The sequence below is a fragment of the Balaenoptera physalus genome (assembly GCF_965194825.1).
Source record: "Balaenoptera physalus genome assembly, chromosome: 10".
Classification (NCBI taxonomy): domain Eukaryota; kingdom Metazoa; phylum Chordata; class Mammalia; order Artiodactyla; family Balaenopteridae; genus Balaenoptera; species Balaenoptera physalus.
The window spans coordinates 52,412,802-52,440,100 of NC_138889.1; the positions used below are offsets into that span (position 1 = coordinate 52,412,802).

Consider the following 27,299-nt stretch of genomic DNA (forward strand, 5'->3'; position numbering starts at 1 on the left):
CTCCTGGCTCAGGCCCTAAACACAGTAGTTTCTCAGAGAATGTTCACTGAATGAATGAGGGAGTGTTGTTCTCTGTGCGTAATCCCCAAGCTGGCAGCCTTTCCCGCAGCCCCGCTATGGCAGCCACGGTGAACTGGCTTGCGCAGCCCCTCTACCGTGCTCTTGACAGAGGCTGCATAACTAGAAACACAATTTCCCAACCTTCCTTTCGCCTATATTCTGAACGTGATTTAGTTTCTCTAATCAGAGGCACTGGTCTGAGACTAAAATGCATGGCGAAAGAGACAGAGCATGAAGCATCAGTTTGGAGGGTAGAACAGAGTCGAACTGGCTTGGGCCCAGCTGTGGCAGCAGCTTTCTGATTCTGCACTTCCTGATTTTGGCAAAGGCAGCAACTCTGCGGGGTGATTTTGGGGAGTCATTCCTGGAAGCTCAGTTTAGATTCTGTTTCTTCGACCCTCCCAGCAATTCTGTGAACCATAAATGCTTTTTCATAAACCCCTTTCTGCTAACCAGGTGAAGAGATTCTGTTATTTCTAACTATGAACCCTGACTGACCCCTTCCACCCTCTCAAACTGCTCCCGGCCTTCCACTTTCCAAAGCTGTTCCCCAAACTCAAACTCCCACACGCGTCATCACAGCTCAGTTTACCTAAGCTGTATTAAGAACTTGCTTTGCTCAGGGCCCTGGGCGAGATGCTGGAATTATTGACAAAAATGAGACCTAGTCCCTGCCCTCCTGGAGTTTATAGTCTAGTGAAGCAACTAATTGTGTCATCAAATAATTTATCCATCAGAGACAGGGAATCCGAGAAGGTCTTAAGTGCAAGGTACTTCTCTTCTGGGAAGCTCCCTTGTGAGGCAGCTCATCTTCCTTTCACAAGTGTTGACGGAGCCCTGCTCTGAGCATCTTCTAGAAAGTGAAACAAGGATGAGTAAACGTTTTGTGAGGTGAGGGATTTTTAAATCTACCGTGAGGTGACAATACTCACACACCACAGTCAGCTTGACTTCCACGAGGACAACACACACACATGTCCCACCAACTCTACCCTGTTTCTTCACAATAAAGGCTCCCTCTCATTGCTTATAACAGTGCAAGGGACACACAAAAACTTACCCACATGCAGCTGTCGGGGAAGAGAATGCTGCTTGTCTTGGAGATTCCAAGGACTTGGTGCCATTCCAGCCATACCTCCTATTAATCTCTCCATTCGCCCTGAGGCTCAGACACATCTAACTTTCACTGGCTCCAAAACATGACCTGCCCTGTCTCCCTGCACCTTCTCCCCTCTGACTGTCCACACTGCTCTCCTGCTGTGTCAAAATCAGCTGAATGCCACCTGCATCAAAAAACCTTCAATCAATGCCTGGAGACAGGATGAACTTCTCCACATCTGTACTGTAGACTCTTGTCATTTACAGATTTTAACACTCTCCATTTTGAACAGTTTCAAACTACCTTAAGTTCCAAGACAGGGCTAATTTGGAGTTTTGTTGAGGAAAGAATTTGAATCACAACTGCTATGAGGCTGGGGTACAGGAAAGTGTCACTGAACCAAGAAGGTGGTGAGAAGGTTTCATGTAAACAAGGTCCTGGAGGAGAAAGGGGACAGAGAATGGTGGTGCCTTCTGGTCCACTCTCACCTTTATCCCACTTTCTTAGAGAAGAAGGGGTTGGTAAAGGATTGGAACCTAGCCCCTGAATGCCAACAAAAGGGTCTGGGGGCATCAGGAGATGCAGGCCAGGTCCTCTAATAAGGGAAAGAGGAAGGCCGTGTAAGGGGGATGGCCAAGGACCAAGGGGGCAGGACTGAGCACTGATGACTAGAAACCAGGGCTCAGGTACCAGCTGTCAGGTAGGAACTAGAGACCTTAGGGCCAGAGAGCCAACCAGCCACCCAGGAGCCAAGCACCGTATTTCCATATTCCTTTGTCACATCTACCCATTGAGCCTGATATTTCTGTTGTATTTTTTCTGAATTCTGTGGGAGAGTATGAAGCTATAGAAGATTCCCCAAGTTCAGAGGTCCCAAAGGCCTTGGTATACGCCCTCTGAAATTAGAAAGTATACTGGACTTTGTAAGCGCCTCCATCACCGTACTGTCACCTGGGGGTCTTTTCCTCCACTAGACGGGCCAGAGACTTTGTCTTGGTAGTCCTTGTAGCTATCTATGGGACCACAGATCAAAGTGGAGCCATCAGGGCACTTGTCTACTGGACGAGGTTGATTGGTTCAGGAGTAAAATCATAGTCAAGCTGGCTCGTGTATCTCTCCCCTTCAATGTTTGGACTTGGAATCAGAGAAAACTCAGTCAGTCTCTTTCTGGTAGCCAAAGCCAGATGCAAAACTTTAGAGCCATCAGAGGCTGTTTTTTTCCCTTTTGAAAAAAGCCAGACTGCAACCAAATGATAGTAATAACAGCTAATACTTTTTAAGTCACTTCTATGTACCAGGCACTCTGCCAAGCCCTTTATGTGCATTTAGTCCATAATCCATTTAGTCCTCACAACAACCCCAGGAGGTAAATAATGTAATTATATTTGTTTACAAATAAGGAAACTGAGACAAAACAAGGTTAAGTAACTTGCTCAATATCATACAGCTAGTAAGTAACAAAGCCTAAGGTGATCTGGCTCCAGAGTCCATTATAACCTGTACTCCACCTTGCAGAGTTGGTCGGCAGAAGGAAGAAAAAATGAGATGGCCAGAGGGTTGGTTATGTTTAGGCCCCTGTTTCAGCAGTTCCAGACTACATCTGGAACCATCTGCCCTGTGTCTGTTAGAGAAGGATGTGTGTGCAACCAGCACACAGTTGGTTCTCTAGGTGAATTTCTGTCACTAGCAACCAAAAAATTCCTAGCGAAGGTAATATATGCCCAGAATGGAGCATGGTGTCCACCAACAACCTTCGTACTCTGCATCTTACTCTTCCCATCTCAACTGGGCAGCCAAAGTGAGATCCCAGTTCCAAATGAAATCATATCCTTAAAACCCTCCAATCTCCCCCTAGTGCCCTAGGAGAAAGTTGAGACCTCTCTGTGTAACATACAAGATCTTTCGAGGTCTTGCTCCTGCTTCATTTCTCACCATTCCCCTGCCCCCTTCCCATGATGATCTACAACCAGGGGGAGACAAATGAGTTCCTGGGCTCCCATGCACTGTCTCAACCCCACCCCATTTTATCTAAGCTCACCCCAGTTGCTCACAAGCAGTTCTCGGGATTGGTGTCTGATTTGGGTCTTGATCCCCCAACTGGTTTTTGCTACTCGCTTCTCCAGAGACAGAAAGCCAAAAACAGAACTCAAGACCTTAGCACTGCCAGATGAGGAGTGCTCAGCTGGCTGACTCCCAAACACTGTATCCACATCATTTCTGTCCACTGTATTTCACCTACCTGGGATTCTGCTGCCTAACTGAAATGACAGATGAGCAAGCACCCTGCACGGTGCCTGGAACACAGTAGTTGCTCAGTATGTGATATTTTCCTTCCTTCCTTCCTCTCTTCCTCTCTGGGGAACGCTATTATTGAAGTGCTATTGTCCTCATCCTGCCCCCATGAGAGCATTTCGGGACAGATGCCCCACTTCATCTGCTGTGCAGTATATTTGAGAACTATCAGGCCTACTATCCAAGTCCTAGGATCTGACAAGAATAGTTCAAGTCCTAATGCCTTAGGTCAATGTGGGTGCTACTCTGGGGGCTGGGTCTGTGGCTGCAGGTGGGTATCAAAGGGCTTAACTGTGAAGAGGAAAGAGCTTCAGAAGCTGACACTCCAGCAGCCCCGATGATGCTGGTCCCACAGCACCTTTCCCTGACCCTGGATTCACTATAAAAAGAACAAGCTCAAAGCAAGTTATTCTGAAAGCACCTTTCCTCTTCAGAGCAATTCTCTTTGTGTCAGCAGAAGAGGGCTGGAGCATCTCATTCTGGTACAATTGGAACAATTACCCCTTAAATGTGATAATTACAATTTGATCATTTGTAGGCAACAACAAGATTGATTCAAGATTTTCTCCTCCTTGTTGGAAATTTCTGTGAAGAAACTACTTATTTTCCAGAGCCACGGGCTTCGTATTTCTGATCCAGATGTGAATGCCTTCCAGTGCCTATCTTTCCAAGAGGACATAAATTCTGATATTTCTCTTTTGTGCTGTTCTGCTAAATTTAGGGGTGACCATGACAATTGCCTGGATAACTTAAACCGGAAGAGGACTAGACCTTTAGCATGTGCCCATGTACTTAAGAGCCAGCTGTCCTGTCAGATGCCATACTGACATCTTGGCAACCATTTGACCAAGGTGGCAACATAAATAGTGTTTCTCTCAAGGCCATGAGTGCAGAAAAAAGCTATATTCAGATTGCATTTTATATCTGGAAGCTGCATAATTGATCTGCCCATTCTGGACAGCAGAATCTTATCTGCATGATTCAAGGTTTGGAACATTATCATGGCTGAAAAAAGTTGAGAATAAACAAACCTAACCTATGAAATAAACTATATACAAATTATTATGCAAATTATTTAAGCATAAGTGTATATAAAATCAATTATAACCACCACCATGGGATGTGACTGTAACTTCAGGAATGGTGAAACATTTTGATGCTTAGCCAGGTATGTCTAAAGAACATTTCTGCCCTCTTCCTGTCTAGAAGGTCTTCATTTGTCATCCTGATCTGCATTATAATCCTTTTCTGGGCCCACAGGGCACATGTTCCACATATAAATCTCTGTAATGGCCACCTCCTAGTCTTGAGGTTTTGGGAATTCTCAGTCTGTCTCTTTTTTTGAGATGTTAAACTTTTTTTTTTTGCATTTTAATTTTTTAAATTGAAGTACAGTTGATGTGCAATATTATATAAGTTACAGGTATACAATATAGTGATTCACAATTTTTAAACGTTATACTCCATTTATAGTTATAAAATATTGGCTATTACCCATGTGTTGTACAATATATCCTTGTAGCTTATTTTATACGTCTCCCTTTTCTTTTTTTTTTTTTTTTAACATCTTTATTGGAGTATAATTGCTTTACAATGATGTGTTAGTTTCTGCTTTATAACAAAATGAATCAGCTATACATATACATATATCCCCATATATCCTCCCTCTTACGTCTCCCTCCCACCCTCCCTATCCCACCCTTCTAAGTGGTCACAAAGCTCTGAGCTGATCTCCCTGTGCTATGCAGCTGATTCCCACTAGCTATCTATTTTACATTTGGTAGTATATATAAGTCCATGCCACTTACTCACTTCGTCCCAGCTTACCCTTCCCTCTCCCCATGTCCTCAGGTCCATTCTCTACGTCTGCGTCTTTTTTCCTGTCCTGCCCCTAGGTTCTTCAGAAACTTTTTTTTTTTTTTAGATTCCATATATATATGTTAGCATACGGTATTTGTTTTTCTCTTTCTGACTTACTTCACTCTGTATGACAGACTCTAGGTCCATCCACCTCACTACAAATAACTCAATTTAGTTTCTTTTTATGGCTGAGTGATATTCCATTGTATATATGTGCCACATCTTCTTTATCCATTCATCTGTCGATGGACACTTAGGTTGCTTCCATGTCCTGGCTTTTGTAAGTAGAGCTGCAGTGAACATTGTGGTACATGACTCTTATTGAATTATGGTTTTCTCAGGGTATATGCCCAGTAATGGGATTGCTGGGTCGTATGGTAGTTCTATTTTTAGTTTCTTAGGGAACCTCCATACTGTTCTCCATAGTGGCTGTATCAATTTACATTCCCACCAACAGTGCAAGAGGGTTCCCTTTTCTCCACACCCTCTCCAGCATTTATTGTTTGTAGATTTTTTGATAATGGCCATTCTGACTGGTGTGAGGTGATATCTCATTGTAGTTTTGATTTGCATTTCTCTAATGATTAATGATGTTGAGCATTCTTTCATGTGTTTCTTGGCAATCTGTATATCTTCTTTGGAGATATTTCGATTTAGGTCTTCTGCCCATTTTTGGATGGGGTTGTTTTTTTTTTGATATTGAGCTGCATGAGCTGCTTGTAAATTTTGGAGATTAATCCTTTGTCAGTTGCTTCATCTGCAAGTATTTTCTCCCATTCTGAGGGTTGTCTTTTCGTCTTGTTTATGGTTTCCTTTGCTGTGCAAAAGCTTTTAAGTTTCATTATGTCCCATTTGTTTATTTTGGTTTTTATTTCCATTTCTCTAGGAGGTGGGTCAAAAAGGATTTTGCTGTGATTTGTGTCATAGAGTGTTCTGCCTATGTTTTCCTCTAAGAGTTTTATAGTGTCTGGCCTTACATTTAGGTCTTTAATCCATTTTGAGTTTATTTTTCTGTATGGTGTTAGGGAGTGTTCTAATTTCATACTTTTACATGTACCTGTCCAATTTTCCCAGCACCACTTATTGAAGAGGCTGTCCTTTCTCCATTGTATATTCTTGCTTTCTTTATCAAAGATAAGGTGCCCATATGTGCGTGGGTTTATCTCTGGGCATTCCATCTTGTACCATTGATCTATATTTCTGTTTTTGTGCCAGTACCATACTGTCTTGATTACTGTAGCTTTGTAGTAAAGTCTGAAGTCTGGGAGCCTGATTCCTCCAGCTCCGTTTCTCTTTCTCAAGATTGCTTTGGCTATTCGGGATCTTTTGTGTCTCCATACAAATTGTGAAATTTTTTGTTCTAGTTCTGTGAAAAGTGCCATTGATAGTTTGATAGGGGTTGCATTGAATCTGTAGATTGCTTTGGGTAGTATATTCATTTTCACAATGTTGATTCTTCCAATCCAAGAACATGGTATATCTCTCCATCTTTAATTTCTTTCATCAGTGTCTTATACTTTTCTGCATAGAGCTCTTTTGTCTCCTTAGGTAGGTTTATTCCTAGGTATTTTATTCTTTTAGTTGCAATGGTAAATGGAAGTGTTTCCTTAATTTCTCTTTCAGGTTTTTCATCCTTAGTGTATAGGAATGCAAGAGATTTCTGTGCATAATTTTGTATCCTGCTACTTTACCAAATTCATTGATTAGCTGTAGTAGTTTTCTGGTAGAGTGTTTAGGATTCTCTATGTATAGTATCATGCCATCTGCAAACAGTGACAGCTTTACTTCTTCTTTTCTGATTTGGATTTCTTTTATTTCTTTTTCTTCTCTGACTGTTGTGGCTAAAACTTCCAAAACTATGTTGAATAATAGTGGTGGGAGTTGACAACCTTGTCTTGCTCCTGATCTTAGTGGAAATGGTTTCAGTTTTTCACCATTGAGAACGATGTTGGCTGTGAGTTTGTCACATATCGCCTTTATTATGTTGAGGTAAGTTCCCAACATTTTCTGGAGGGTTTTTATCATAAATGGGTGTTGCATTTTGTCAAAAGCTTTTTCTGCATCTATTGAGATGATCATATGGTTTTTATCCTTCAATTTGTAAATATGGTGTATCACATTGATTGATTTGTGTGTATTGAAGAATCCTTGCATTCCTGGAATAAACCCCACTTAATCATGGTGTATGATCCTTTAATGTGCTGTTGTATTCTGCTTGCTGGTATTTTGTTTAGGATTTTTGCATCTATGTTCATCAGTGACATTGACCTGTAGTTTTCTTTCTTTGTGACATCTTTGTCTGGTTTTGGTATCAGGGTGATGGTGGTCTCGTAGAATGAGTTTGGCAGTGTTCCTCCCTCTGCTGTATTTTGGAAGAGTTTGAGAAGGATAGGTGTTAGCTCTTCACTAAATGTTTGATAGAATTCGCCTGTGCTTTTCTAAGAATTTGTCCATTTCTTCCAAGTTGTCCATTTTATTGGCATATAGTTGCTTGTAGTAATGTCTCATGATCCTTTGTATTTCTGCAGTGTCAGTTATTTCTCCTTTTTCATTTCTAATTTGAGTCTTCTCCCTTTTTTTCTTCATGAGTCTGGCTAATGGTTTATCAATTTTGTTTATCTTCCCAAAGGACCAGCTTTTAGTTTTATTGATTTTTGTTATTGTTTCCCTCATTTCTTTTTCATTTATTTCTGATCTGATCTTTATGATTTCTTTTCTTCTGCTAACTTTGCAGGGTTTTTTGTTCCGCTTTCTCTAATTGCTTTAGGTGCAAGGTTAGGTTGTTTATTTGAGATTTTTCTTCTTTCCTGAGGCAGGATTTTATTGCTATAAACTTCCCTCTTAGAGCTGCTTTTGCTGCATCCCATAGGTTTCGGGTCATCATGTTTTCACTGTCATTTGTTTCTAGATTTTTTTTTTTTAACTTTTATTTATTTATTTTTGGCTGTGTTGGGTCCTTGTTTCTGTGCGAGGGCTTTCTCTAGTTGCGGCGAGCGGGGGCCACTCTTCATCGCGGTGCGCGGGCCTCTCACTGTTGCGGCCTCTCCCGTTGCGGAGCACAGGCTCCAGACTCACAGGCTCAGTGGGTGTGGCTCACGGGCCCAGTTGCTCCGCGGCATGTGGGATCTTCCCGGTCCAGGGCTCGAACCCATGTCCCCTGCATTGGCAGGCAGATTCTCAACCACTGCGCCACCAGGGAAGCCCTCTAGATATTTTTTGATTACCTCTTTGATTTATTCAGTGATCTCTTGGTTATTTAGTACTGTATTGTTTAGCCTCTATGTGTTTGCATTTTTTACATATTTTTTCCTTTAATTGATATCTAGTCTCAATGTTGTGGTCAGAAAAGATACTTGATACGATTTCAATTTTCTTAAATTTAGCAAGGCTTGATTTGTGACCCAAGATATGATCTATCCTGGAGAATGTTTCATGAGCACTTGAGAAGAAAGAGTATTCTGTTGTTTTTGGATGGAATGTCCTATAAATATCAAGTAAGTCCATCTTGTGTAAAGCTTGTGTTTCCTTATTTTCATTTTGGATGATCTGTCCATTGGTGAAAGTGGGGTGTTAAAGTCCCCTTCTATGATTGTGTTACTGTTGATTTCCCCTTTTATGGCTGTTAGCATTTGCCTTATGCATTGAGGTGTTCTTATGTTGGGTGCATAAATATTTACAATTGTTATATCTTCCTCTTGGATTGATCCCTTGATCATTATGTAGTGTCCCTCTTTGTCTCTTGTAATAGTCTTTATTTTAAAGTCTATTTTGTCTGATATGAGAATTGCTACTCCAGCTTTCTTTTGATTTCCATTTGCATGGAATATCTTTTTCCATCCCCTCACTTTCAGTCTGTATGTGTTCCTAGGTCTGAAGTGGGTCTCTTGTAGACAGCATATATACAGGTGTTGTTTTTGTATCCATTCAACCAGTCTATGTCTTTTGGTTGGAACATTTAATCCATTTACATTTAAGGTAATTATCGATATGTATGTTCCTATTACCATTTCTTAATTGTTTTGGGTTTGTTATTGTAGGTATTTTCCTTCTCTTGTGTTTCCTGCCTAGAGAAGTTTCTTTAGCATTTGTTGTAAAGCTGGTTTGGTGGTGCTGAATTCTCTTAGCTTTTGCTTGTCTGTAAAGGTTTTAACTTCTCCATCGAGTCTGAATAAGATCCTTGCTGGGTGAAGTAATCTTGGTTGTAGGTTTTCCCCTTTCATTACTTTAAATATGTCCTTCCACTCCCTTCTGGCTTGCAGAGTTTCTGCTGAAAGATCAGCTCTTAACCTTATGGGAGTTCCCCTTTATGTCATTTGTTGCTTTTCCCTTGCTGCTTTTAATATTTTTTCTTTGTATTTAATTTTTGATTGTTTCATTAATATGTGTCTTGGCATGTTTCTCCTGTATGGGACTCTCTGTGCCTCCTGGACTTGATTGATTATTTCCTTTCCCATATTAGGGAAGTTTCCAACTATAATCTCTTCAAATATTTTCTCAGTCCCTTTCTTTTTCTCTTCTTCTTCTGGGACCCCTATAATTCACATGTTGGTGTATTTAATGTTGTCCCAGAGGTCTCTGAGACTGTCCTCAATTCTTTTCTTTCTTTTTTCTTTATTCTGCTCTGCGTTAGTTATTTCCACTATTTTATCTTCCAGATCACTTATGCGTTCTTCTGCTTCAGGTATTCTGCTCTTGATTCCTTCTAGAGAATTTTAAATTTCATTTATTGTGTTGTTCATCATCGTTTGTTTGCTCTTTAGTTCTTCTAGGTCCTTGTTAAACGTTTCTTGTATTTTCTCCATTTTATTTCCAAGATTTTGGATCATCTTTAGTATCATTACTCTGAATTCTTTTTCAGGTAGACTGCCTATTTCCTCTTCATTTGTTTGGTCTGGTGGGTTTTTACCCTGTCCTTCATCTGCTTTATGTTTCTCTGTCTTCTAATTTGGCTTAACTTACTGTTTTTGGGTCTCCTTTTCCCAGGCTGCAGGTTCGTAGTTCCTGTTGTTTTTGGTGTCTGCCCCCAGTGTCTAAGGTGGGTTCAGTGGGTTGTGTAGGCTTCCTGGTGGAGGGGACTAGTGCCTAGGTTCTGGTGGATGAGGTTGGATCTTGTCTTTCTGGTGGGCAGGACCATGTTCGGTGGTGTGTTTTGGGGTGTCTGTGACCTTATTATGATTTTAGGCAGCCTCTCTGCTAATGGGTGGGGTTGTGTTCCTGTCTTGCTAGTTGTTTGGCATAGGGTGTTCAGCATGGTAGCTTGCTGGTCATTGAGTGGAGCTGGGTCTTAGTGTTGAGATGGAGACCTCTGGGAGAGCTTTTGCCATTTGATATTATGTGGAGCCAGGAGGTGTCTGGTGGAACGATGTCCTGAACTCAGCTCTCCCACCTCAGTTGCACAGGTCTGACATCCGGCCAGAGTACCAAGACCCTGTCAGCCACACAGCTCAGAGGAAAAGGGAGAAAAAAAGACAGAAAGAGAGAAAAGTAATAAAATAAAGTTATTAGAATAAAAAATAATTATTACAAATAAAAAAATTAAAAAGTAATAAAAAAAGAAATTAAAAAAAAGAAAGATAGAAAGAAGAGAGCAACCAAACCAAAAACCAAATCCACCAATAATAAGTGCTAAAAACTATACTAAAAAAAAAAAAAAGGACAGAACCCTAGAACAAATGGTAAAAGCAAAGCTATACAGACAAAATTACACAAAGAAGCATACACATACACACTCACAAAAAGAGAAAAAGGAAAAAATATATATATATATCGTTGCTCCCAAAGTCGACTGCCTCAATTTGGGGATGATTCATTGTCTCTTCAGGTATTCCAGAGATGCAGGGTACATCAAGTTGACTGTAGAGATTTAATCCGCTGCTCCTGAGGCTGCTGGGAGAGATTTCCCTTTTTCTTTGTTCTCACAGCTCCTGGTGTTCAGCTTTGGATTTGGCCCCGCCTCTGCATGTAGGTTGCCTGAGGGCGTCTGTTCTTCCTCAGACAGGACGGGGTTAGAGGAGCAGCTGATTAGGGGGCTCTGGCTCTCTCAGGGTGGGGGGAGGGAGGGGTACAGAATGCGGGGTGAGCCTGCGGTGGCAGAGGTCGGTGTGAGGTTGCACCAGCCTGATGCGTGTCGTGTGTTCTCCTCGGGAAGTTGTCCCTGGATCACAGGAACCTGACACTGGAGGGCTGCACAGGCTCCCGGGAGGGGAGGTGTGGAGAGTGACCTGTGCTCGCACACAGGCTTCTTGGTGGCTGCAGCAGTAGCCTTAGCGTCTCATGCCCATCTCTGGGGTCTGTGCTGATAGCCACAGCTCACGCCTGTCTCTGGAGCTCGTTTAGGTCGTGCTCTGAATCCCCTCTCCTAGCGCTCCCTGAAACAATGGTCTCTTGCCTCTTAGGCAGTTCCAGACTTCTTCCCGGACTCCCTCCTGGCTAGCTGTGGTGCACTAGCCCCCTTCAGGCTGTGTTCACGCAGCCAACCCCAGTCCTCTCCCTGGGATCTGACCTCCGAAGCCTGAGCCTCACCTCCCAGCCCCCACCCGCCCCAGCGGGTGAGCAGACAAGCCTCTTGGGTTGGTGAGTGCTGGCCAGCACCGATCCTCTGTGTGGGAATCTCTCTGCTTTGCCCTCCACACCCCTGTTGCTGAGCTCTCCTCCGTGGCTCCGAAGCTTCCCCCCTCTGCCACCCGCAGTCTCTGCCCATGAAGGGGCTTCCTAGTGTGTGGAAACCTTTCCTCCTTCACAGCTCCCTCCCAGAGGTGCAGGTCCCATCCCTATTCTTCTGTCTCTGTTTTTTCTTTTTTCTTTTGCCCTACCCAGGTACGTGGGGAGTTTCTTGCCTTTTGGGAAGTCTGAGGTCTTCTGCCAGCGTTCAGTAGGTGTTCTGTAGGAGTTGTTCCACATGTAGATGTATTTCTGATGTATTTGTGGGGAGGAAGGCGATCTCCACGTCTTACTCTTCCGCCATCTTGAATGTCTATCACGTCTCCCTTTCTGTAGTTCCAAGTTCATGCCTTAAGTGCTGATAGAATCATGAAATCAATATTTTTATGGTTCTAGTGGCCATTATTCCGAATATATCAATGCAAATATCTACAAAATGCTCCAACTTAAAGAGGCTCACAATCCTGCTTGCCCTTCTGCAGCTGCTTGCAGCTGAGCAGTGTTACATGTGTGTCCCTCGGCCTTTCAAGGGAAGAGCACCACCTCCAAGTGAAGTGCCATCTTCAGGGGTCTCCCACCACCTAGAGGTCCTCTACTCCAGGCTACTTCTCATGTCTTACAAACGTTCCCTCCTGCCCATAGCAGTTTGGAGTGTTGCTGTTTCTCCATTTCAAATTCTTTCATATCCAACCTACACATATTCTGTTAATCTGTAGAGGATACCTTTGTCACCTCCGGTTCTTCCACAGGAAAACATCCACCCCATTCATATAGATATATGCCACAATTTGTTTATCCATTCACCCTTTGATAGACACATTTGGGCTGTTTCTATCTTTTGATTAATATGACTAGTGCTGCTATTAACATGTGTGTACATGTACTTACTTGAGTATCTGCTTTAATTCTTTGGATAGACATCTAGGAGTGGGATTGCAGGGTCATATGATAATTCTATGTTTAACCTTTTGAGGGAAGACCCATTTCTTTTTGAAGTGGATGGGGAATTCTTTGTGAAAGGGGATGGATGTTTTCCTGTGGAAGACCCAGAGATGACTAGGTATCCTCTACAGAGCGCAAGACTGTGTCTTATGTCTGGATTCTCATGGCTTAGCACTGTGCCTGGCACCATAAATACTGCTCAAGGATTTGTTGAAGGAATAAATGAAAACTCAATGAGAGACACTATCAAATACAGTGTAACATTGCAAGGTACATAATGTTTTAACAGTTCTTTTTTTCTTTTTCTTTTTCTTTTCTTTCAATCATTCTTTCCTTTGATTCCTTGTAACTAGCAAACTTGTAATGGGGTGTCATTGCCAGGCCCCTATTACAATCAGGAAAAATTTCTCCCCATATTTGTGGGGGACAGGGGTTGGTGGTCCCTTTCAAGCCATGAAAAATGTGATGTTAATATAAAATAACACAAAGCTTTTGTGACAATGGGCTCCTCTGACTCAAAGATTACAGAAAAACCGTAAAATTCGTTGCAGAAATAGAGCGAAGGATTGTCTTCTGTTCAGTCCACATACGCCCTCTAGTGTCAAAAACTTCAAGTAAGCTAAGGAAGGAAATGGAGTCCATTGGGTCCCACCGGTCTCTCTCTCAATGCCTCACTCACCTGCCTTAAAAAATACACTGGGATTCCTTCATATCACCTATTCTAAGAGAAAATAACTGACCGATGTGAGTGGCCCAGGCTGCATCCACTCTCCTTGAAGTCACCAGAGCTACATTCACAGAGCTGGAGGACATCTGGCCATCTCATGCAATTATGTCCAACCTGGGTCCCCAGACCTCTGGGCATCAGAGGAAAGAGTATTGGGGTCCTCGAGAGGGTCCTGGCATTTCAAAATGCCTAAGGAAATTGTACTGTAGCTGGAGATGAAACTGGAAACCACCAAAGAAATTGGCAAGTACCTTTTCCTTCAGCTGGAATTAATCAGCTTGGCGTTGGATCGTCACTGCTTATCTCCCACTTGCTAAGTGGTAGTTACCTATGCCTTGAATTAATTGCACATAGGAAAATAAGTAATGATTTTACATATGTGGTGGGTAAAGAGTACAAGATATGTTTAAATTGGGGACTCACAAGGGTAAAAACATAATAAAAGTGGTCCTTCACAGTGAAAACATCAGGACCCACTTCCCTGCTACCCTATTGGCTGGCCTCTGAGGTATGGATTAACTAGGTTGCTTTCAAGAGGGAGCATGTCTCATGGCCAGGTCCCCTCATCAGACATTGGGAGTGGCAAAGATTCTTCAGCCTGCACTAGTGAATGGCAGATAATGTTTTCTGGAAAGGTGCTCACACTGGCTTTTATCAGTTTGGGCTCAAAAACTTTTGAAATCTCCTGAGAGTCTACTCAAAATTCTACGCAAATTATTTAGTCTTTTTTCTTCTTCTTTTTTCAGTTTTATCTCCCCAAATTCCACCCAATCTTCCAAATAACTCCTATACCCCCATCTGTCAGGTCTTCTCACCAAACTATGACTATATTTTGAACGTTTATTCATTCATTCAACACGTTTGCCAAAGGCTCATTATGGGCCAGGCTTTATGCTAGGTGTTGGCGAAAACAGTGACAGACGTGCCTCTACCATCATGCAGGATACAAATAAGAAGTGCCGTGACATGGGAAAGTTGGGTTGCTACAGGAGTCCATAACAAATAGATGAAATCTACATGTGGGGAGAGGAGGGACCCCCCCCCAAACGGGTGTGATTTAAACTAAGATCTGAAGGATAGGAAGGAATGAACTAGGTAAAGAGGAGGAGAAAGGGCTCCAACTTGAGAGAACACCATGCACAGAGGACCCAAAGTGGGAAGGAGCATGGAGATTAATTTAATTAATTAATTAAATGTCCTTGTTTACTCCAATCCTCTCTCCTAGACCTTGTCCCTACAATCTCTGCCCACAAAATCCCCTAAAAACAGGGCTCAAATCTTATCTTCTCTTGCTAACCATGACCGAAAAGTATCATCCTCAACTGAACCGAAGGATTTTTTTTTTCTGTAACATTTAAATGACACCAACCCATTATTACTGCCTTGTGTGGAAGCTATTAGCACACTTGTTCTATCCTCCCAGTTATATTACAAGTTCTGGGAGAGCAGAAGTCTTTGCATATAGTAGGACCCAAATAGTTGTTGGACTGGGTTATGTTTCTTTACATTCCTCACAACATCTAGCCTTAAACTAACTAGCTGGCATGCAGATATTTCTGTGAGTGAAATTAAAAGAATGAAAAATGTTTTAAAGTCCAATGAAGGGCAATGATTGTTAAGAACTGTGAAGGGTCTGAGATCTTACCTATTTGCAAGATAACAAGTTAGCCTGCCACAGTTGCCTGGATGTTGGCAGAAGACATGAGGCTCCTGGGCCAGAGACAAAGGATGTGATTACAGCAGAGCAAGCCGCCTGAGCATCAGCATATTTGCATCAGTTCCCCTTCCCCTGAGTCCCATGTCGTGATGCAGATAGGCCCAGGTGTGTGCCTGAGTGTGCAGTGGATTGCCTCACAGAGAGGAACCCTGAGCTAGAAAAACCCAAATCTTTTATAATAGGCAGTAAGCATGAGGCTCCATTTGGCTCCAGAGGGAGACACTGTACTTCCCAAGGCTGTTCATTATACAAACTTCCTTAAAAAGAGAGTCCATAACAAAAGGCAGAGAGGGCCTCTGCTAACGAACCATGCAGAAGCATGAGAGACCCATGGAGGATTACTTCTGAACACTGGGCAAAGTCAACAGGCATTAGTAATAAAAATAGCCACTGCTTGTTAGGTGTTCATATGTGCCATGTACCGAGCTGAGTATTTTATATGCATTAGCTCCTTTATTCCTCTCAACACACGAGAAAATATTAACACATTTATGGGAAAATATTTTTATCAATGAAGACTTTCAGCATACAAATAATAGCAACAATGGAGAATTTGGAAACACAGGAGCCTTAGGAAGGTCTCAGGAAGTGGCTAAATCTATTAGCTGAATACCACCTGGACTCTCACTCCATCTGCTATCTCTGCTTCTGCCTTTCTGTACTTCTCTGGCAAAAATGTAACTGTGCCAGCTCCCAAATTCACTTGCTGTAGTTCCAGCGAACTTCAGAAGATGATTAAGAACCCCTGAATCCAATCGCCAATTCCGTATTCAATTCCAAAGAATATGATTGGCCCATCATCAACACTGTGTATTTGTGTTGGGGAGAGAATTTTACAATAATATAAATAATAAGAGGTATTTTAATATAAAAGAGGTACACTTTTTTTCATAATCATTACTGAACTTAAGGTAATTTGTGTTCCCACTTACTGATCTATATCTCCCAGGCTGTGAGCAGCTGGAGTTATTTTTATTAACAATGCCTGTTGACTTTACTCATATCGTTTAACAGAATTATAGTCATATTGGGTATATATGTGTATATATTCAATTTTTCGAGTTTTATATATATTATTAAAATTGTTTTCCAAATATGTTGTACTAACATAAATTCCTGCCAGCAGCTTGAGTGACCCTATCTGATGGCTTATTTGGTAGAATTGATCATTATTTTTCAGAAAATCTTTAACAGGTAAGAATGGTGTATCTTTAGGTTTTACTTTTTTTTTAACTGGTGAGATTAAACTTTTTTTTTTTTAGCCATTTATATTTCCTCTCCATTTATTTTCTGTTAAAGCCCTGGCAGGAATCAAGCGTTCTTTTAATATGCCTCAGTGCTTAGAATAGGGCTTGTCAAGAAGCTGACACTCACAAAGCTTTGAAAACAAACTCATAGATTGACCAACCCAGTGGTAACTGTTTTACATCCTTGTAAGAATAATTAAGCCACTAAAACCTAACAGTTGTTTACCATTTTAGAATTTACACAGAATATATTGGCATATTTGAACCCACAACTACTGTGTGTTGTTATTTTCAACATTTTACCATGTGGGGAAAAGTCTAGAGTACTGAGGTCTGATAGGGATAAGGGTTTAAAATCTGGTCTACCGTAGAAACGAAGGAATTCGGCTTCCCTGAAGAAAGCGACTAAACCAAATACATTTCATCCTCCTGTACACGAGAGGGCGAAGCAGCAGGATATGAAGCAGCAAGAATGAGGGGCCCGCGAGACTACACTTCCCAGAAGGTCTCTGCGCGATCCCCCGGGATGCTCAGCGGCCGAGGATTGCACTTCCCAGGTTGCCGTGGGGCTAGACGTGACTCCGTCGCCCACTGAGCCAAACTGGAAATGGGCACTGGCTCTCTGGTGGGAGTTGGCTGTTGAGCTGTACATCTCATTGCCTGGAAACGGGAGCCGGAAGGTTCTCAAACAAGATTCCGCTTTCTTAGGGCGGTAACGGCGTGCACGGGTTGGGGAAGGGAGGTGGGAGAAGCGGAGCCGCTCTGAACCATGCTAGGGAACTGTGGGTCAGTCTGTGAAGAGGCCCAGCTTTGCGGGACAGCGGTGCGAGCCTGCGCCGAGAGACGTTCGTGTGACCGGCGGAAAACTACATTTCCCAGCATCCTCTCGGTACCAGAACTACCTTACCCAAAAGCCTGAACGCGATTCATCCAGCTTTTCGCCCTTCCCCGCCAGCTGGAAAGCCGAAGACATGTCGGGTCGCTGGTTTGGGCGGCTTCTGCGTTCTGAAGGCAACGGGGGCCGCTGGGTTTCAGCTCCCCGCGGGCGTTTTTCCCCGGCCCTGAGAAGAGGTGAGAAAAGGCACCGCATCACCTATGCCTGCGTGCTCTGTAGAAAGTCGGTGCCCGTGGTTCGTGCCTGCTCGGGCGAGCGTGAGGCGAGGGTGCCACGCCTTCCAGCCCACTCCGGGTCCTGGCGACCCTGCTCCCGGGCTTCGCCCCGAGGGATTGAGGCGGGAGGGTCGAGGACGGAGAAGAGGACCGCCTTCCTCTTCGGAGGGCTTGCCTCTGAAGGCCTGGCTTCCCGCCTGTCCCCGCCACTAGAGCCCCGCCAGGCGTCTTTCTGAACCCTTCTCCTTATTATTATCAAATGGGGCCGATAATCCCCGCCCTCTCGTAGGTGTGTCGGGAGCAACTGTAAGGTAATCTGTGTTCGGAGAGGCCGGATATCTTTCGCGGCCTGTTCAGACTTAGACTGTGTTGCTTAGGTGCAGTCCTCGAACCCAGGTCTCTGGTAAACTACAGCGTACATTTCAGGTCAGGTGCGCTTTATTTTCGCTGATTTTCAGTACTCTGTAATCACCTAGTAGCCTTTCAAAAAAAAAGGAAAGAAAAGAAAACGGGAATGCCGTAACTACAAGTGTTGACTGGGAGGCGCAGCTGTTAGCAGTGTGTCCTGGACGTCTGACTTCATTGAGAGACGTTTCCAGAATCTTTTTTCCCCTAATTTTAAAACTCTTTAAGGTTGTCCGCAGAGTAGGCACTTCGTAATAACCATTGTCTATTCACCTTAAATCTTCAGTGCCGGGTGAACTGAGCCGCCCAGTACCACTACTTTGTGCTGTTTTGCTCATTGTTTCGTTTTACTCACCCAGCAAGACTGCAGTTGTAGATCCCCCATCTATAAGACCGCTGTTTAGTTCCCAGGGTCCTTGGCAAGGTATTTGTACATATTCAGGTGTTTAGTATACATGCACATTATGATGGGCTTTACAAAATGGACGTAGCATTTTTTTGAACCCTGGGAAATCACCGCAGTCTCAATCCTTTGTAAACTTTTAGAGCTAATATGATTTGTGTCCCTCTTCACTAAACAAATATTTATTGAGTGTTTACTGTGTACAAGTAGTTTAAGCTTGCCTCATAATGTCAGTGATCAAGGAATTTGAAAACCTTGACCTCTGACCAAGGGAAGGGTCTTAGTTAACTATCATCTAGTCCTATTCCCTATTTAAAGATAAAGGAAGGCACAGGAAGGTGATGTTATTTGTGTAAGTTTTGTGACCAGTAGTGCTGAATTCCTAGTTCATTACTACTTCCCAAACTTAGCAGAACATCAAAAACACCGGGGGTGCTTTCAAAAACACAGATTTTTTGGCCCTCCCGCAGAACTACTGAGTCAGTCTGGAGAGGTGGAGCCCATAGATCTCAGTGTTAGTTTATTATTTAATATATTAATCCTGATAATTTGATGCATCTAGCAAAGCGTACGTCTACATACCAGCATGTAAAAATATATATTAATGATTACCCACGTCACTGAAGTGTTGCAGCTCTGAAGTTAGCACTAAATTTTAAAAATTCTTTAAGTATAGTTGATTTACAATGTTGTGTTAGTTTCAGCAGAGTGACTCAGTGTTTTATATATATATATATATATATACACACACACACACATATATATATTCTTTTTCAGATTCTTTTCCATTATACTTTATTTTTTTCTTTTTAAAAACTTTTTATTGAAATATAGTTGATTTACAATGTTGTGTTAGTTCCAAATGTATAGGAGAGTGATTCGGTTATACATATATATATTCTTTTTTTACATTATCTCCCATTATAGGTTATTACAAGGTATTGAGTATATCCATTATACTTTATTACAAGATATTAAATATAGTTCCCTGTGCTGTATAGTAGGACCTTGTTTTTTGAATCTATTTTATTGATATATATAGTAGTTTGTATCTGCTAAACCCAAACCCCTAATTTATCCCTCCTCCCACCCTTTCCCCTTTGGTAACCATAAGTTTGTTTTCTATGTCTGTGAGCCTGTTTCTGTTTTGTAAATAAGTTCATTTGTATTAGATGCCACATGTAAGTGATATCATATGATATTTGTCATTCTGTCTCTGACTTCATTTAGTATGATAGTCTCTAGGTCCATCCATGTTGCTGCAAACAGCATTATTTCATTCTTTTTTATGGCTGAGTAATATTCCGTTGTACCACATCTTCTTTATCCATTCATCCATCAGTGTACATTTATGTTGCTTCCATGTCTTGGCTATTGTAAATAGTGCTTCAGTGAACATTGGGGTGCATGTATCTTTTCGAATTATGGCTTCCTCTGGATATATGCTCAGGAGTAGGATTGCTGGATCATATGGTAGCTCTGTTTTTATTTTTTTAAGGAAACTTCATACTGTTCTCCACAGTGGCTGTACCAATTGATATTCCCACCAACAGTGTAGGAAGGTTCCCTTCTCTCCACACCCTCTCTAGCATTTATTGTGTGTATATTTTTTTGATGATGGCCATTCTGACCGGTGTGAGGTGATACCTCACTGTAGTTTTGATTTGCATTTCTCTAATAATTAGTGATGTTGAGCATCTTTTTTTTTTTTTTTTTTTTTTTTTTTTACGACTGTGTTGAGTCTTCGTTTCTGTGCGAGGGCCTTCTCTAGTTGCGGCAAGCGGGGGCCACTCTTCATCACGGTGCGCGGGCCTCTCACCATCGCGGCCTCTCTTGTTGCGGAGCACAGGCTCCAGACGCGCAGGCTCAGTAATTGTGGCTCACGGGCCCAGTTGCTCCGTGGCATGTGGGATCTTCCCAGACCAGGGCTCGAACCCGTGTCCCCTGCATTGGCAGGCAGATTCTCAACCACTGCGCCACCAGGGAAGCCCCGAGCATCTTTTCATGTGCTTTTGGCCATCTGTATGTCTTCTTTGGAGAAATGTCTATTTAGATCTTCTGCCCATTTTTTGATTGGATTGTTTGTTTTTTTGATATTGAGCTGCATGAGCTGTTTGTATATTTTGGAGATTAATCCCTTGTCAGTCACTTCGTTTGCAAATATTTTCTCCCATTCTAAGGGTGGTCTTCGTTTTGTTTATGGTTTCCTTTGCTGTGCAGAAGCTTTTAAGTTTAATTAGGTCCCACTTATTTATTTTTACTTTTACTTCTATTGCCTTGGGAGACTGACCAAAGAAAACATTGATATGATTTATGGCAGAGAATGTTTTGTCTATGTTCTCTTCTAGGAGTTTTATGGTGTCACGTCTTACATTTAAGTCTTTAAGCCATTTTGAGTTTATTTTTGTGTATGGTGTGAGGGAGTGGGGTTTTTTTGTTTTTGGGGTTTTTTTTTTTTTTTTTGGTTGCGCCACGCAACATGCGGGGTCCTTAGTTCCCCAACCAGGGATGGAACCCATGCCCCCTGCAGTGGAAGTACAGAGTCTTAACCACTGGACCACCAGGGAAGTCCTGAGAGTGTCCTAACTTCATTGATTTACCTGCAGCTGTCCAGCTTTCCCAGCACCACTTGCTAAAGAGACTGCCTTTTCTCTGTTGTGTATTCTTGCCTCAGTTGTCAAAGATTAATTCATCATAGGTGTGTGGGTTTATTTCTGGGCTCTCTGTTCTGTTCCATTGATCCATATGTCTCTTTTTGTGCAATACCATGCTGTTAGGATTACTGTAAGCTTTATAGTATTGTCTGAAGTCTTGGAGGGTTATGCCTCCAGCTTTGTTCTTTTTCCTCAGGATTACTTTGGCAGTTCTGGGTGTGTTTTTTTTGTGTGTGTGGTTCCATATAAATTTTAGGATTATTTGTTCTAGTTCTGTGAAAAATGTCATGGGTAATTTGATAGGGATCACATTAAATCTGTAGATTGCTTTGGGTAGTATGGCCATTTTAACAATATTAATTCTTCCAATCCAAGAGCATGGAATATCTTTCCATTTCTTTGAATCACCTTCAGTTTCCTTTATCAGTGTTTTATAGTTCTCAGCATATAAGTCTTTCACCTCCTTGGTCAGGTTTATTCCTAAGTTTTTGTTTTGTTTTGTTTTGATGCAGTTTTAAAAGGGATTGTTGTCTTACTTTCCCTTTCTGATATTTCTTTGTTAGTGTAAAGAAGTGCAACCAATTTCTGTATGTTAATCTTGTATCCTGGTACCTTGCTGAGTTCGTTTATCAGTTCTGGTAGTTATTGTGTGGAGTCTTTAGGGTTTTATGTATATAGTGTCATGTCATGTGCATATAATGACAACTTTATTTCTTCTAATTTGGATACCTTTTCTTTTTCTTGTCTGATTGCTGTGGCTGGGACTTCCAGTACTATGTTGAATAGAAGTGGTGAGAGTGGGCATCCTTGTCTTATTCCAGATTTTAGTGGGAAGGCTTTTAGCTTTTCACCATTGAGTTATGTCGGTTGTGGGACTGTCATAAATAGCTTTTATTATGTTGAGACATGTTCCCTTTATACCCACTGTGGCAAGAGTTTTTATCATGAATGGATGTTGAATTTTATCAAGTGCATTTTCTGCATCTGTTGAGACACTCGTGGGTTTTTTTGTATTTTCTTTTGTTGGTGTGGTTTATCACATTGATTAATATGCATATGTTGAACCATCTTTATGATCCTGGGATGAATCCAACTTGATCATGGTGTATGATCCTTTTTATGTGTTGTTGGATTCGGTTTGCTATTATTTTGTTGAGAATTTTTTCATCTATATTCATCAAAGATATTTGGCCTATAATTTTTTTTTTTGGTAGTGTCTTTGTGTTGTTTTGGTATCAGGGTGATGGTGGCTTCATAGGATGACTTTGGAAGTGTTCCCTCCTCTTCAGTCTTTTGGAAGAGTTTGAGAAGGATCAGTATAAGTTCTTCTTTGTATGTTTGGTAGAATTCTCCAGTGAACCCATCCCAGTCCAGGACTTTTGTTTGCAGGGAGTTTTTAAATTATACATTCTAATTCACTTCTAGCAACTGGTTTGTTCGTATTCTCTCTTCTTGATTCAGTTTTGGTGTGCTCTATGTTTCTAGAAACTTGTCCATTTTGTTTAGGTTGACGAATTTATTGGCACATAATTATTCATAGTATTCTCTTACAGTTTTTTTTATTTCTGCAGTTTCAGTTGTTATTTCTCCTCTTTCATTTCTCATTTTGTTTATCTGGGTCCTCTCCCTTTTCTTCTTGGTGAGCCTGGCCAGATTTGTAGATATTGTTTATCCTTTCAAAAAACCAGCACTTGGTTTTTTGTTTGTTTGTTTTTAAGATTATTCTTTTTGTTTTGTTTTGGCCATGCCACGCAGCTTGCAAGATCTTAGTTCCCCGACCAGGGATCAAACCCTTGCCCTCTGCAGTGGAAGCGCGGAGCCCTAACCATTGGGCCATCAGGGAATTCCCCAGCTCTTGGTTTTATTGATTTTTTTTCCTACTTTCTTTTAATCTCTGTTTATTTTCTCTCTCTTTCTCCCTCTTTTTTTTTTTTTTTGCTCCATGCCGCATGGCTTGTGGGATATTAGTTCCCCAACCGGGGATCGAACCCAGGCCCTCGGCAGTGAAAGCACGGAGTCCTAACCACTGGATCAACAGGGAATCCCTTTTTTTTTAAATTAATCTTTATTTTGTTTACTAATTTATTTTGGCCATGCTGTGACTTGTGAGATCTTAGTTCCCTGACCAGAGATTGAACCCAGGCCAAGGCAATGAAAGTGCCAAGTCCTAACCACTGCACACTAGGGAACTCCTTATTTTCTCTCTGATCTTTATTATTTGCTTCCTCTGCTGACTTCAGGTTTTGTTCTTTTTCTAATTCTTATAGCTGGTAGGTTAGGTTATTTGAGATTTTTCTTGTTTTTTTGAAGAAGGCCTGTATCACTATTAACTTCCCTGTTAGAACTGCTTTTGCTGTATCTATAGATTTTTTATGGTTGTGTTTTCATTGTCATTTGTCTCAAGATATTTTTAAATTTCCTCTTTGATTTTGTCATTGACCCACTGGTTTTTTAGTAGCACGTTGTTTACCCACCATGTGATGTTTCTTTTTCTGTGGTTGATTTCTAATTTCTTGCCATTGTAGTCAAAAAAGATGCTTGAAATAATTTCTATTCTCTTAAATTTTTGGAGGTTTGTTTTGTGTCCTAGTGTACGGTCTGTCCTAGAGTATATTCCATGTGTGCTTGAAAAGAATGTGTATTCTGGGGGTTTTTTTGATGTAATGTCCTAAAGATATCAGTTAAGTCTATTTGTTCTATTGTGTCCTTTAGGATCTCTGTTGCCTCACTGATCTTCTGTCTGGATGATCTGTCCATTGAAGTCAGTGCAGTGTTAAAGTCTCCCACTATTATTGTATTTCCATCAGTTTCTCCCTTTATGACTATTAGTATTTGTTTTATGTATTTAGGTGCTCCTATATTGGGTGTGTATATGTTAACGAGTGTAATATCCTTTTCTTGTATTGATTCTTTTATCATTATACAGTGCCCTTCTTTATTTTCCTTTATGAGCTTTGTTTTACAGTCTATATTGTCTGATATGAGTATTGCTACCCCTGCTGTCTTTTCATTTCCATTTGTATGAAGTGTCTTTTTCCCCTCACTTTCAGTCTATGTGTGTCTTTGCCCTAAAGTGGGTTTCTTGTAGGCAGCATAAGGTAGGTTCTTGTTTTATTACCCAGTCTGCCACTCGTGATTGGAACATTTAGTTCATTGACATTTAAGGTAATTATTGAATAAATAAATATGTATTTATTGCCATTTTAAACCTTGTTTTCCAGTTGATTTTGTATTTCTTCTTTGTTTCTTTTGCTTTTTGTATTTCTTTTTGTGGCTTGATGGTTTTCTTTTGTATTATGCTTGAGTACCTTTCTTTTTGGTGTCTGTGAATTTATTGTGTGTTTTTGATTTGTGGTTACCCGGTTTCCAAATATGTTAACCCATTACTATGTCTACTTGCTTTAGACTGGTAGTTATATAAGCTCAAACACAGTCTAAAAGATCAACATTTTCGTACTCCCTTTGCCCACATTTTGTGATTTTGATGTCCTATTTTACATCTTCATGTTCATCCTTTTCTGTGCATTGTAGTTATAATCGCTTTCATAAAATTTTTTTCTTAATCTCTGTAGTGGTTTATTTAAGTGATTTACTTTCCTATTGTGATTTTCTCTTTCCTGTAGATTCTTGCTTCTCTATTTAGAGAACACTTTTCAATATTTCTTTTAGGATAGGTCTAGTATTACTGTATTCTTTTAGTTTTTGCTTGTCTGAGAAATTTTTTATCTCTCCTTCTATTCTAAATGGTAATATTGCTGGGTAGAGTATCCTAGGTTGCAGGGTTTTCCCTTACTTTGAATATATCTTGCCACTCACTTCAGGCCTGTAACGTTTCTGTAGAGAAATCAGCTGATAGCCTTATGGGGGTTCCCTTGTAACTAATTCTTTATTTTTCTCTTGCTGCCTTTAGAATCCTCTCTTTTTAACTTTTGCCATTTTAACTATAAAATATCTTGGTGTAGGTCTGTTTGGGTTTATCTTGTTTGGGACCCTCTTGCTTCCTGTACCTGGATATCTGTTTTCTTCTTTAGGCTTGGGAAGTTTTCAGCCATAATTTTTTCAAATACATTTTCAATCCCCTTTTCTGTTTCTTCTCCTTCTGGGATCCCTATTAAGCATAGATTGGCACACTTTATATTATCCCATAGGCCTTTTATGTTGCTTTCATCTTTTTTTTCATTTGTCTTTCTGTCTGCTGTTCTGATTGGGTGATTTCCATTACTCCGTCTTCCAGATCACTTCTTTATTCTTCTGCATTATTTAGTTTCCTGCTTATTGCCTTTAGTTTGGTTTTCATCTCAGCAAATGAGTTTTCTAGTTTAATTGGCTCCTCTTTTTAGTTTCTAGTTCCTTGTTGCAGTGATCTGTATTTCTATCAATATTCTTAATTCCTTCAGTATTTTTGTTACCTCCTTTTTGAACTTGGTGTTTAGTAGGCTGTACAGGTCTGTTTCATTGTTTCTTCTTTCAAGCTAGTTCTCTTGATCCTCTAATTGGGCGTGGTTCTGCTGCTGATGAATTTTACTTATATTTCTCTGACTGAATTTAGGAGAAACAGTTATCTACTGTGGTCTTGAAGGGCTGTTTTCATGTTGGTGTGTCCCTGCATAGCCTCCATGCGTCTAGTATTTTTGGTGTGAGGACACTTTTTAGTATGGATGCCTGCCACGTATCTCCTCAGTGCGTTCTGGTCGTTATCCCCTTGATAGGGGGGTGTGATTGGTGTTGTGGTAACCAGAGCCTGCACTGGATGTTGAGCATGGTCTCATCTTTGGTCTGGCTATCACAGCCCTGTCAGGGGCAGGGTTTGTTTGCTCGCCAGTTGTTGGAGTAGAAGCCCCTAGATCCATGTCTGAGCTGTAGTGTAAGGTAGGCAGGACTGGAGCACTTCTTCTGGTAGAGGAGCTACTGAATATGCCTCCGCAGGAGCTGTCCACCAGGAAGTGCACTCTGTCCTGTTGCCTGTCATCCATGTGTGCTCACAGAGTACACTGTTGTTGGCACTGCGCTTGGCCCAACCTCAGCTGTCGGAATGCAACAGTCAGCCCAAATGTCCCTCAGGCGCTATGCTCACAAAGCCACCAGCGCAGGTCCCTAGTGCATTTCCGTTGCAATCACACAGGCACCAGTACTGCTGTGGGAGCCACAGAATTAGCCCAGACCCCAGCCCCACCTCTGTGTGCGTGCTAATGCCAGACCTGCCCCAGCCATGGGAACACCCGTAGTCAGTAATCAGCTCCGATGACCCACAGGCACTGAGCTTACAAAGGCACCAGCATCATAAATCTGCCAAACTCTCACATCCTTGGAGACATGGCTCAGGTTTCAGCCCCACCTCTGGGTGTGGGCAACCTACTGGCACTTGCACGTTCCCAGAGCTAGTAGAGTCAGAACCCCACCAGCTGTGAGCATGCTGAGAATCAGGCTGCTATGGTGGGATATCTCCTCTCCCTTCACACATGCATTAACAGTGGTGGCAGACCCAGGCTCCGTCCTACACACACTCCCAGTTGCAGCCCGGACCACACTCCAGCCGCTTTATGCTATCTCTTCTCAGACAACATCAGTCCTCTCCCCGGGTCTGTCTGCTGAAGCTCGAGTTTCAGCACCCAGCCCCCAGGTGCACTAGCAGATGGGCGTCTCAGGATGGGGAGTGCAGTGAGGTGGCCAGGACTGGCTGTGCTGGTCTCTGTTCTGCATGCTGCAAGCCAGTTGCTGCACTATTCCCTGAGTCTCTGAAGCGCCCTATCTATTCGGCTGATCTCCCAGCCAGTGAAGGGGGTACCCAGAGTGAGAGAACCTTTTTTCTTTCACAGCTTCCTCCCAGGGGCATAGGTCCTGTCCCAATTCTTTTTTTTTTTTTTTTTCTTTAGTCCTATTGCGTTACATGGTGATCTTTCTTGAAGCTTTGATTGTATCAGATCTGTCAGTGTTCAGTGGGTATTCTGTGAGAATTGTTCCACATGTGGATGGATTTTTGATGTATTTGTGGGAGGAGGTGAGCTCCACGCCCTTCTATTTTGCCATCTTGATCTCTCCCCTGAGACAAATATTCTTCACTTGGGCCATCTGAGAAATGATTCTTAGTTTCTTTGCATGTGATTTACTTATAACTCACATGCC

General features: G+C 41.8%; 2 protein-coding genes across 6 annotated transcripts in view; one reads left to right on the forward strand and one right to left on the reverse strand.

Annotated features, from left to right (window-relative positions):
• The first annotated feature begins 11,994 nt into the window (after positions 1 to 11,994).
• The window catches only part of CCDC90B (coiled-coil domain containing 90B), a 71,415-nt gene continuing 56,110 nt past the window's right edge, over positions 11,995 to 27,299 (forward strand). The window contains exon 1 of one of the 5 annotated variants that reach the window (XM_082410271.1): positions 11,995 to 17,675. In XM_082410271.1, the coding sequence (XP_082266397.1) occupies positions 17,576 to 17,675 (100 nt within the window). In that variant the 5' untranslated portion in view covers positions 11,995 to 17,575. Of the gene's footprint in view, positions 17,676 to 18,007; positions 18,141 to 27,299 lie in introns of those variants that run through there. The other 4 variants (XM_082410273.1, XM_082410270.1, XM_082410269.1 and 1 more) reach the window with 4 other exon arrangements.
• ANKRD42 (ankyrin repeat domain 42) overlaps positions 18,104 to 27,299 on the reverse strand; it is a 119,331-nt gene continuing 110,135 nt past the window's right edge. Inside the window, exon 13 of the mRNA XM_082410143.1 lies at positions 18,104 to 18,194. Within this exon, the coding sequence (XP_082266269.1) occupies positions 18,137 to 18,194 (58 nt within the window). The 3' untranslated portion in view covers positions 18,104 to 18,136. The remainder of the gene's footprint in view (positions 18,195 to 27,299) is intronic.